Raw genomic sequence first — 12,838 nt, forward strand, 5'->3', positions numbered from 1 at the left:
TACAGTCCTGTGATCAACCTCCTCGACTCCCCAATGGGACAGTGGCAGGCACACCTAAAGGGGAATATGAACATGGTGAGGTGGTGGAGTATGTGTGCAACCCCAGGTTCCTGCTGAAGGGTGCGAGGAAAATTCAGTGCGTTGATGGAGAGTGGACACCCTTGCCCGTGTGTGTTGGTAATGTATCCAAAATTTCAGCAGTGTTTCTGTTCATATCAAGACCTCACTTACATTTTAAAGTTGAATGTTTGTGGGATTTTCACAGAGGAGGACAGTACATGTGGAGACGTACCTGAGCTGGAGCACGGCGAGGTCGTGTCCCCAGCACGGCCCTCCTATCACCATGGAGAGTCAGTAGCGTTCACTTGTGGAGAAGGCTTTACAATGATTGGTCACAGCTCAGTTACATGTATTAGGGGAACGTGGACCCAACCACCTCAGTGCATTGGTGAGAAGACACTTCTATAATTGACAATTAATAGCACTGTGATTTTTTATTGTGAAACTCTACACGCAACCATATTTTTGAAAATGTCAGCTTGCAAATTATAATGAATCAAACATTCATGGTTTATAGTTCAATAGGATCTACAGAGGAAAAATAGAAACCAACAATAGAATTTCATGCTTCTGTCCCTCATATAAAAATCATTTAAACCCGTGAAGCTAAATTTTACTTAAAGACACATGATTGAAATTTTCTCTTCACTGTTTACTTTGTAAATTCTTATAAACCAGCCTTACACTCTATGAAGATGTTTCTTTTCTCTGAATAAATAAATTCTTTCAGAAAACAAGCATCTTTCGACATACCACAGCCATCACACTTCCTTTTGACTACAAATCTTCCTTCAGTTCTCATCTTGAAGAAGACGACTCATTTTGTGTCCCTCACCACTCTGGACCCGCCCTAACAATAAGACTATTTCTCAAGCCTCTTGTCTCTTTTAAATTAATCCCCTTTATTTAGTTTCTTTTTCAAGGTTGCGTTACACAATCATTACTTTCTTTGGCCAATTACTTGACTGTTCTTTGTTCTGTTCAGCCTCACTTGCCTCTCATCGTTAACAAATTATTAACAAAAACTACCTAAGACCTACACTGATACCTTATCAAATTCAAAACGGATTGCCACCTGCATTGCCTTTTTGAAATATGTAGCTGTGTACGAAAACTTCCATAGTCCATATCTAAAACATACTGCAGCCAACATCAATGTGTTATTAGGGCATTATCATATTGTTGGATTCTAGGATGATCTGGTGTATAAAATAGCTTCTCAAAGATTCGAAGAACATATATCCAAAATGTGTTATGACTTAAAAACCAAGTTTCTAATTCTGGTCTTTGGTGTTCATGCCAAAGGTATGCTGAGACATTCACTATACCCTACACCTTAAGTCAACTTTTCTTGTTAGTATAAAGTTATTTTAAAATATATAATTAAACTAGGAACTTCATATATTCTATTTCCACCGATAATTGTTTTCTTTTACCATTTGAAGACTACAGACTGAAAATAATGTAGAGATATGTGGCACCAAGAAAAATGGATGTGAAAATTTGCAGATTTCAAATGAGACCATATTTAGTCATGTATGACTCTTCCCTATGTAGCTCAGACAAAAGATGAACCCCAATGTCCTTGCAATCCCCAAAGCACAGCATGGCTTTAGGATGACTATGTGTTCAAATATTGTAGCCCAACTCATTCAGCATGATCAGGAAGAACGTTGCTGCTGGAATTTAGATCCTGGACTCCATAGTTGTTGTGTTGGGTTTTTTTTAATTAATTGCCTGGATTTTCATAGTTAGTGTCTTCAATGGAATATTTTCATTTTACAGCAACAGTTGAACTGAAGACGTGTAAATTACCAAAGACAATTGCCTATGAGACAAAGTTGTCAGGTAGGATTGAATATGAGCATAACAAGAAAATCAGTTACACTTGTGGGAGGAAGGCAAAGCAGAAACACTCAGTCTGTGTGAACGGAAAATGGGAGCCCGAGGTGACCTGCACAGGTGAGCTCTTGTTTAGAACATTTCCCAACGGTGGATTTTCCTTCCTACCTTGTAGAAGGTGTCTCTTTGTGTCTTACCATTTTTAAAAAAAATATATTTTATTGATTTTTTACAGAGAGGAAGGGAGAGAGATAGAGAGTTAGAAACATTGATGAGAGAGAAACATCGATCAGCTGCCTCCCGCACATCCCCCACTGGGATGTGCCCACAACCCAGGTACATGCCCTTGACCGGAATCGAACCTGGGACCCTTGAGTCCGCAGGCCGACACTCTATCCACTGAGCCAAACCGGTTTCGGCTGTGTCTTACCATTTTATTTCTAAGTCTGTATTATGACAATAATGTTGTAGCCTGAAAGTAATTTAGAAAATAACCAAAATACTGCTTCTGAATAGTCATTGTATCCTGTGCATTGGTCAGCTGTCAACAAACCACCCGGCAGTGGGGTGGCTTTAAAGTCACATTGGGCAGTGGGTGTGCGCATTCCTATTGGGATCCCATTGCCACCAAGTTCTTACCTTACAGATGTGCCTATGCCTATAACGCGTATATATATCTAAGCGTCTATGGGTGCACGCTCTATCTATGTCTGCATCCATCTATCTCTGTAAGAATCTACCCATCTAGTCATCTGTCTTTGCTCATTTATATCTGTCTGGCAAACACTGAGTCTCATTGCCACCACCAATTCCAATAACACAGGGTTCATCCCACTTTTCATATCACTATTGCTCTTCTTTAATTGAGGGCACCTTGACCCACTCACCTCAATATTTTTACCAATTTCCATGGGCCTAGAATATACAGAAAACATTTTACATAAGCTAAGCTACCCAAGATTGATCACAGAAGGGATAAAGGAAAGAACCTACAAGGAAGGCCATGAGAAAATAAACCCAATGAGGTATATTAGAGTGACAAACAAGACGGAAAGTATAACATATTTAAACACAGAACATAGCATTATAGTTTGATCTTCCAGGTGCACTATTATTGATCATTTTATTCACTGAATTGTCATTTTAATATTTTTGACTTATGATTTTTCATCAAGAAATCTAATTTTAATATTTTTAGAAACTCCACGATGTCCACCTCCACCTCAGATTCCCAATTCTCAACATATGAGCCTGACCGTGAATTTTCAAGAAGGAGAAAAAATATCTATTCTTTGTCAAGAAAACTTTCTAATGCACGAAGGAGAGGAAATCGTATGCCAGGATGGACGATGGCAGTCAATACCGCGCTGTGTCGGTCAGTAGTGGGTCGCTTGCATTACACTGTCTCTCAGATGAGGGTAACCCACACCCCTGCTTTGTGTAAAGGAACAAGATCACCCTTCTCCCCTACCCATCCCACTCATCTCCAAACAGTACACTCCAACCAGGTGCCGAAATCAATCAGCATTATTTCCTTTCTAATGTGAAATCAATGCAAACAGAAACTTCCGGTGACTGTGGAAATACCCAAGTTCTGTTTATGCGTATTTCACTTCTCAAGATGAGCAGGAGGAGACTGAAGAGGCATATGGGACACATGGACAGTAGCATCAATTTTATGGGCACATATATCTTTGCAAGTTTCAAATACTTTTAGTTATTAATAATTTAATTGGTTCCGATGTCCCTAGTTTAAAATTCCAAACAGTGTTGGATTTTATTTTTCAATTTAAACATTATCTTTGTGCTTCACCTTTTAATCTCTATTTTTTATATAGGAAACACGCTGTGTTCTCAACCACCTCATGTAGAACATGGAAGCATTTATTCATCCAGATCTTCAGAAGATGAAAGAGAATCATTGGAACCCAAGCTATATGCGCACGGCACCACTTTAAGTTATATTTGTAAGGATGGTTTCAAATTATCCAAAGAAGATGGGATAACATGCCACCGGGGAAAATGGAGTGCTCCACCACAGTGTGTAGGTGAGGACAGCGTGCACACTGAAGTTCTGTTTTGGTGCAGTTCAGTAAGATAACCCATCGTCATCATCAAAGTTATGAGAAATAACTCTTAGATTTATCAACGTATAAGAGCATTATATTTCATTTATATAGATTATAATATTTTACTAAATTATTTTTGCAGAAACAAATCAAGCCTATTTTTATTACTTTTATTGGTTCATTATGATATCACTTGTAATTCGGGCATTTTTTCCTACAAAACCTGAAATGTGGTGAAATGAAACCTCACTCTTCATATAATATACTTGTTCATACTCCTACATATTCATATGGGTTGCAATGAAGGCTTTGTCACCAGGTTTTATAAAGATTTATGTTCTCTCTCCATTGTCCCTTCTGATCTCTTACAGTAGAGGATACTTTTCTTAAGATGATTCTCAATGTGTTTCTTTTTATTGCTCATGATTTGTTAGAGAAGCGTTAACACGCTCCATCTCAGATGTGTTCATAATTTTCGCTTCAAGTTTCTGCTCAAGCTGACAGCTGGACAACCACCATGGTGGTCTGTCAAGCATTTGTGCGCCTTTCCTGTCATGTGATCTTAGCACCTGTGTGATCATTTTCTTTCAAATGAAAGTACCAAATATGACAACTAGGACATGAAGTAAAGTTCAGAGTTAGTGAAATATGCACTCTTTCTTTTCTTTCTTTTTGTTTTCTTGAACTTCCTTGTGGACCACCCCCTGAGGTCTCCAATGCTGTTCTTCCTAACAGGTTAAACAGTTATCCACATGGGATAAAATATTCGTATACCTGTAACAAAGGATTTCAGATCTGTGGATCTGCGACTGTAGAATGTTCAGGAGGAAATTGGTCCCATTCACCAGACTGCACAAGTATAGTGTATTTCATTTTCTTCTAAGGCTGATGAGTATCTTTAGGTCAGAACATCCATGGTAAAACTATAGAACTGCATTAATTCTAGAAGATATCTCTAGAAGTTCTGGATTCTGCTAGAGAATGAATAGCACAATTAATGGTCATATGAGAAGTTTGGCAACAGGAGCCAAATTATTTCATTGGATGTCATCTGTGTTCACTGTCCACGTGCTCTGATGGGCATCCTCTGACTTCTCATCTCTTCCTGTATCACAGTTGCTCCCTGCTCACCAACCTCATCATTATTCATTTCACTGAGAGTTTATCAGCCTTCTCCTCATAAATCCATAATGTTCTAAGATGTTTGATGTAGCCAGGCCCACATGGCTCAGTGGTTGAGCATTTACCTATGAGCTAGGAGACCACAGTTTGATTCCCAGTCAGGGCACATGCTGGATTGCAGGATCGAATCCCCAGTGTGGTATGTACTGGAGGCAGCCAATCAATGATTCTCTCTCATCATTGGTGTTTCTATCACTAAACCCTCTCTCTTCCTCTCTGAAATCAATAAAAACATAGTTATTTTAAGATGTTTGATGTAATTATGGGGAAAGATTTGGACAGAAGCAAAAAATGTCAAATGCACCTGGTGTCTGTGCCCGTGTGGACAGATAAGAATTTGATTATAAGAAGTTTGGTCTCGGTCATGCCTGGTATGCCCATCTCCTCAGGCTTTCAAAGCCACCATCTCCACATTGCACTTTTGATAAATGTAAAATTATTCAATGTAACTAAATCAAGATGGCTATCATTTTCAAGTTATAAGAAAGACATTGTACAGTAGACATTGGTTTGGTGTGTATCTATTATTCTAAAGTATAATTATTGGCCAACATGTACTTTTAAAGATTTACTGAAAAGTCTATGTTCTTCCTTTTTCAGAAATAATTTGTCCTAGCCCACCCAGCTATGGCAATGCCATCCTCATAGGCCGGAAGAAGAACTCATACAAGTCAGGAGAACAAGTGGCTTATACATGTCCAGACTATTACCAAATGTATGGATCCAATTTTGTAGAGTGTAGGGACGGCATTTGGATAGGATCACCCACATGCAAAGGTATTTTGGTGATTGGCTTCTTCCATCATTAAAAAACAGACGCAGGTTCTGGTGAGGCCAGATCAAGGAAGGTTTATGCCTCAGCAGAGAGGAATGGGATGGGCACTGAGTGCTGGGCATTGGGGCCCCAGAGCCCTCAGAGTGTGACCCGGAAACAGCCGTGTCAGCGTCTCTGGGGAATCGGTAGAAAGGCAAATGCAGACTCACAGGCTCACTCAGACTCAGCATCAGAAGCCCAGGGGTGTGACCCTGAAACCATTGTAGCGATTCCCAGCGGGCTCTGCGCCCACTTTTGTGGGGAACCGTAGCTTCAGCCTCTTATTGCTTTATATCCACCCGAGTCTCCCCAATGACCTGCACAGCGCTCACTGCAGTGCCCGTAAGCACTCACATTATTGGAGTATTTTTAGGAAACTGTAAATATATTGTACTCTTATTTTTCCTCAGTTTCTGTGTGGATACTTAAGCACGTATCGTCTTCTTTAGCCATGCGATGTTCCTCAAAGCATGTGAATACCTGACTTACTCTCTAAGAACCTGGCTACTCTGCTCATTTCCTAAGGGCCTAAAATCCCAATTCAAAATCATGATGTTTACAAACCACATTTGGCTGCCAAATAATATGTTTATTATGAGTTTCTTGGGTTTATAAATTCACTTTGATTTTATATCATCTACATTTATTTTACTAAACTTAAAGAAAAATGTTCAGAAAAACCGTCATTTTTTTTTTTTTACTTTTAAAAAAGTTTTAAAATTTTTATTGAATTTATTGGGATGCCATTAATGGTGCTGGTATAATTGGAAAAACACAGCAACAACAAAAAATGAAATTGGACCACCTTCTCATATCTTATGCAAGAATAATCTCAAAATGGATTAAAGACGTAAATGTGAGATTCAAAAACCATAATAATCCTAGAGAAAAAAACATGGGCAGTAAAATCTTAGACATCTCTCATAGTAATATTTATTTTCTGATATATGTTCTCAGGCAAACAAAACAAAAGAAAAACAAATAGGACTACATCAAACTCAAAAGTTTTGCACAGCATATCATGATTTTCATTGGCCTAAAAATGTCTATGAACCTTTGAGAGTGGATGGAAAAGGAACTTAAGATATAAAAGCTTTCCTCTTACCAAATAAATTGCTTTATCTTCTTTTTTCAATCTTGTCTGTAAATTTGTGAAGTTTTCCGTCTGAATTGCGTCTAAATGATCACTGCATTAGAGATCCCTTTTTTTCTCTTTATTCAGATCTCTCCTGTGGCAGCCCTCCCTCAGTGCAAAATGCCTTCATACCAAACCAGAAGCCTAGGTATCGACATGGGGATATAGCACATTATCAGTGCAGGCACCCTTTTGACCTCTTCGGGAAAGCAGTGGTGACATGCTTAAGTGGGAATTGGACAGACCCACCTGAGTGCAAGGGTAGGTGTCTCATTCTCCCCTCCCAGTCTCTGTGCAGCTTCTGTAAGCACTTGGTTACTAGACTCCTGTCCCGCTGGCCTTCATTTGGTTACTCAGGTTTGTTGCTCTATCGTTTCCTGTAAATCACTTTGGGGCCGGGAGGAGGTGAGTGTAGTTCCTGCCTACTCCACAGCTCCCTTAAAATCAACTGCTCACTCATTAAATCAAACAATATCCTCTCTTAGAGTCCACAGGACAATGTGGGCGCCCTCCTGCTATTGACAATGGAGATGTTACCACATATATATCGCCATTCTACGCTTCGGGGTCTTCAGTGGAGTATCAATGCCAGGCCTACTATGAACTTGAGGGAAACAGGAGAATAACGTGCCATGATGGACAGTGGTCTGAGCCACCCAAATGCTTAAGTAAGTCCTTTAATTTCCTCGTGGACCCTGGGAAATCCGTGTAATGAATGTTATGTTTGCTGTTTACAACAGAACTTGAATGGAGTATCACCTATTCTGTTGACAACCAAATAATCATGTCTGAGGGTATAAAGTCTGAAAAGTTCTTGAGCAACAACAGCAAGAAACTATCATTTTTCTTTATTTTAATTTATTTTCCCCATCACCACTTATGCCCCCTCCACACTCATCCACCTCCACCACCCATTCAAGGATTCTTTAATGAAAGCCCTTCTTAGCATAGGTGATATTGTGAATGTTGATTATAACGTGCAATGACCACACATTCCACAGAGTACCTCATTTTAACATCATTGATAGTTAAAATGAGTTATAGAAACATGATGGATTTTTAATGAATTGGTTTGGAAAAGGGTTTGAGATTAAAATCCTGGATCTGTGTAGAAAATTCTACATAGAAGTATAAAATTCTGTGGAAAATATTTGTTGCTAGTTAAAGTTTTATGTTTTTTTTTTTAAATTTCAGATGCATGTGTAATATCAGAAGAAATCATGAGAGAACATAACATAGAGTTGAGATATTCGTATGCGAAAAAGGTTTATTCTAGAACAAATGATTATGTTGAATTTACGTGCCGTAAAGGTCACTATACTAAAGTGTCACCAGCATCTGCATTCCGAGCACAATGTCGAGAAGGAAAGCTGGAGTATCCCACTTGTGCATAACATGAGAGCTGTGTGGCAGTTTTCACATTAAAATATGCGCCTCATTCAGAATGTTTTAATATTAATCTAATTCTTCTCAATTTATTTTTCTAGTAGGGTGTGACTCACTTGTATTCATTAATCACAATTCCTGTTGAATGCCATGTGGGAGATGCCATTGTAATCTGAGACCAACGGACCGCTTCTCATAAGCATCTCATTAAAATGTGACAAACCAGCCTGCTGTGTGTTCTGTTCATGAAACTTCTCTGGCCAGAAAGTAGATGCCAGCTCTCCCCTCCTGCTCCCCCACCCCCCTCCCGACTTTCTCAGCTTCTCCACAGCTGGGGGCGTTTTGAGACTCTAATTTCAGAGGAAAAGGTAAAAAATGCTTGTCTCCATCTTCACCTTAAAGTCACTTCACAAACTCGTCAAAACCAAACTGTGTCACACTCATGTTGGCAGTAGATGGTAGAGGTTATTAGTTAGTTTTGCTTATCTATCCATGGCTCACTCTACCCGCAAAGTGATGAAATGCAACATCTACTATCCATCTAGCTCATACAATCATTCAAACAGGTCATAAGGAGGTATTAGATTCTAATCAGGGGCCTAACTATTGTAACAGGGACTTGAAAACTGATATAATATTGAGTATAAGCACGTGTCTGGGACAATAGTGTTCCCCAGATGTGAATGAGGAAGCCCTGTGGCCCCAAATATGTGGCCAGTCCCACCTACTGGTCTTCTTGCCTGAAAGCTTGCCAGTATTCCGGCATTTCCTGCTCTTTCCCAATATATTTCAAAGGACATAAAAACAATATGTTAGCCTCCTTTTCAACTTAAATTTCTCCCAAAGTTGTTAAGGCAACTATATCATCACTTACACTTGTACCAAGACAATAATTCTTCACCGTCGTGGGATTAGACTACTTGCCAATAGAGCAATAAACAGCAGTGGAGGTAACGGTGTGGCTTTCTGCCTATTGAATCAGATGTTTAATCGGTCAAACAAAGCATGTGAGCTTAGAATGTACTGTGGGAAATAGTACAATAAAAATTATATGTTAAAATTGTCCTTGTGGTGGTTCAGTGGTCAGAGTTTTGGTCCAAGGACCAGAGGGTCTGTGGGTCAAGTCCTGGTCAAGGACATGCATCTGGGTTGGAGGTTCGATCCCTGTCCCAGTCGGGGGTGCACAGGACACAAGCAATTGATGTGTCTCTCTCACATCTCTCTCTCTCTCTCTCTCTCTCTCTCTCTCTCTCTCTCTCTCTCCCTCTCTCTCTCTCTCTCTTTCCTCCTTCTTCTTAAATCATGAACTAAAATTGAATGCCAACAATGTGCTGAAATTCTTGGACTTTGTGGTGTTGTCTATTGTGAGTTTACACAAAAATCAGTGCTTTCCTACAGACAGGAATGTGCTGTGTCCAGAGACCCCTAAGGACTGCACTGGGGTGAGAGAACGTCACAGGGACATGCAGTCAGAGCTGTTCCCGTGTGAATCTCCTGGTTGAGGGAGAACCTCACCCATTCTCAAGAAGTGTTTAAAGATTAGAGTTCATATCACTCTTGGATCCAGTTTTCAACTTATCTAAGGAAAGTGGTACAAATACATATCACGGAAGTAACTCAAGAAATAATTGTGAAATCCTTCATGCAAATACACAGATATTGCAAAACTCTTTGAACTTTGATATCTCCCGAGTGACCCCAGTCAACCAGCTTCCCGGTACTGTCACTTAAATTCAGAGCCACACTTAGTAACTGCAGCAGATTTAAGCCCCAAACAACAGCACTGGACTCTCTCCGCTAACACACCCGGGAGCCCGCCATGCAGTTACTAGTCACGGTCATCCTCACCCTGTGGGTCTCCTGGGCTCGTGGACAAGGTGAGTTGACACTGACGGGAATATTTAGCTCCTTCTTAAGTAGGACTTTGCCCTTTTCATTTGTTTTTACTTTTTAAAAAAATCCTCACCTGAGGATACTTTTTCCATTGAACTTTAGAGAAAGAGTGCAAGGGAGGGAGAAGAGGATGAGAGAGACACACACACACAGTGATGTGAGAGACACATGGGCTGGTTGCCTCTCACACAAGCCCTGACCAAGGGCCTCGGTTGGAAACTGCCACCAAGACATGTGCCCTTGACCAGCAGTTAAACGCACCGGCTACGGCTCTTTGAGGATAATTTACTAAAATTTTGGTCTCTGCATTCATGAGGGACAATCTCTCACAATAAGTCATTGGCAGGAATGATGGAAAGTACCGAGACCGGTTAACTAAAAGCCACCTTTGGCCCAATTCATCCGTCCCTGTGCAAACTGGATGTTTCTACTGATTCACAACAGGGAGTGCCCATGGGGGATTATTATTCTTATCCCAAATCTCAATGATGGCTTCTCACAGTAGGAACCATGTGGCCTCACACATTTGTACAGTCTCAGCTGTCACTCTTTTGGACAGAGGCCCCGGCCCCGGCAATGTTTTACCAGCACCGTTTACTTTCATGGAGATGATGAGAGCAGGGAATTACAATTTGTCAAGGGATGTATGCCCACTGCTTGAAAGCTACCACCAGAAGTTCTTCTATTCCTAACTAATCTAACAAAATTCTCCAAATAGTATTTGGTTGGTCTCTTAGGGAAACGTGTGCTTTTATATGTGTCTCAGAGCTTTTGGCTTCCAGCATTGGTGTTAAGTGTAGCCATACTATGAAGTGAAAAGTAAGATATGTGACTGGACTGCAATGGGAGTCTGGAAATATGGTAGATACAGCAGATTAAAGTGAGAGAAAAACATGGATTGAAATATATATTTATTGTTTTTAGAGAGGAAGGGAGAGGGAGGGTTAGAAACATCAATTGTGAGAGAGAATCATTGATAGGCCCCCTCCATCCCCCCTGCCCCCGCCCTGGGGGATCAAGCTGCCAACCTGGATATGTGGCCTCAGCAGCAAACAAACCCTGACCTCCTGGTTCAGAGGTCATGCTCAACCCCAGAGCCACACCGGCCAGGAAAAATAAACATATTAAAGGCTCATTGAGGTTCGTGTGGATTAACATCAAACATTGCAGACAGATTTTACTTTACACTGGGTCTAGGTGATCAGCGTGTGACCCTTTCCAAACAGTCACTTCACTGCTGACATGACCTGGGACACGGAATCACATCCTCCTGTTCAAGTGGCTTCTTCCCTTCCACCCAGGAAAACACTGTAAATTGTACTGACAAGGGCTGGGATCCTCCTCCAAGATGTAGCTGTAAGTTCCCTCCATATCTTCACCTGCTTCTTAATTCCACAATTACTTCTCTTAAACTTAAAAATAAAGGGGATCTGCCTGGCTGGTGTGGCTAACGGTTTAGTGTTGACCTGTGAACCAGGAGGTCACGGTTCAATTCCCAAGAGGGCACATGCCGGGTCTGTGGGCTGATCCAAGTAGGGGGCGTGCAAGAGGCACCGGATCCTTGATTCTCTCTCATTATAGATGTTTCTCTCTCTCTCCCCCTCTCCCTTTTTCTCTGAAGTTGATAAAAAATAAATGAAAACTGAAGGGGACCTAATAAGTCCAAATCTTTCCCTCACTGAGAAGGTAACGCAGAGGCTCAAGGCAGTCTTTGATTTCCAAAGTCTCCAATTCTAAGATCAAAACCACATTTTTGTTAATAAAAACTTTTAATGTTTTGCTCATCAGTGTTAAATATGTACATGAATATGTATGCATATATGTTTCTCTCACTAATATTCTACTATGTGAATTAGATCACTGGGTAACAACACTACCATTCAACACCTAGAACACGAGATATTGGTGTCTGTGTAACAAACTCCCCAGAACACACGGCCTCAGACAACAGCCCCCTGTGTGTCAGTGTTGGGGGGTCAGGATTTGGGCGCCGCTTAGCTGCCTGGTTCTGGGTCCTCCCTGCTGCTCCCTGGGACGCTGCCCAGGGCGAGTGCAGGAGCCTCCGCAGCCGTCCCCCTGGGTGTTTCCATCGGCGGCCTGAGGGCAGGAACCCTCCCCAGAGCGATGACCTGAGGGCCCTGGGGGCGCCTCCAGAGCATCGATGACCTGGTCACATGGTCCCCTCAGCCACGTGACCTCTTCAGAAGAGCACCTCTCAGTCCAGCCTCACTCAAGGGAGGGGCCCGGGGCTCCCTAGTATGAGGGGATGAATGTGGGAGACACTGTGCACTTTCTAAAGCCCCACATGTCACACACGCCCCTCAGCCCACAGGGCACTTCATTCCTGGGGGGCTGCCCCTTTTCCAGTGTTTTCTGTCTCTACCATCTCATTGCTGCTCCTTGTGGATCAGCTCATTGGAAAAGGGGCCCGCACTTAAGCTGGATCTTCCATGGGTG

The 12,838-nt window shown here is 41.4% G+C and overlaps 1 protein-coding gene across 1 annotated transcript; it reads left to right on the forward strand.

Annotated features, from left to right (window-relative positions):
- Positions 1-8,714, forward strand: LOC308535394 (complement factor H-like). The gene is made up of 9 exons (XM_081114265.1): positions 1-177; positions 266-448; positions 1,846-2,022; positions 3,101-3,277; positions 3,741-3,950; positions 5,754-5,930; positions 7,190-7,363; positions 7,588-7,770; positions 8,297-8,714. The coding sequence occupies exons 2-9, from the start codon at positions 385-387 to the stop codon at positions 8,494-8,496; spliced, it is 1,362 nt and encodes a 453-aa protein (XP_080970391.1). The 5' UTR covers positions 1-177; positions 266-384; the 3' UTR covers positions 8,497-8,714.
- Positions 8,715-12,838: the final 4,124 nt, after the last annotated feature.

The sequence above is a fragment of the Myotis nattereri genome (assembly GCF_964212035.1).
Source record: "Myotis nattereri genome assembly, chromosome: 20".
Classification (NCBI taxonomy): domain Eukaryota; kingdom Metazoa; phylum Chordata; class Mammalia; order Chiroptera; family Vespertilionidae; genus Myotis; species Myotis nattereri.

Excerpts from the sequence above, each read along its gene's own strand:
- LOC308535394 (XM_081114265.1), top strand. The coding sequence starts at position 385 with ATGATTGGTCACAGCTCAGTTACATGTATTAGGGGAACGTGGACCCAA. Across the intron at positions 449-1,845 it reads CCAACCACCTCAGTGCATTG|CAACAGTTGAACTGAAGACG; the intron begins GTGAGAAGACAC and ends TTCATTTTACAG. Across the intron at positions 7,364-7,587 it reads AGACCCACCTGAGTGCAAGG|AGTCCACAGGACAATGTGGG; the intron begins GTAGGTGTCTCA and ends ATCCTCTCTTAG.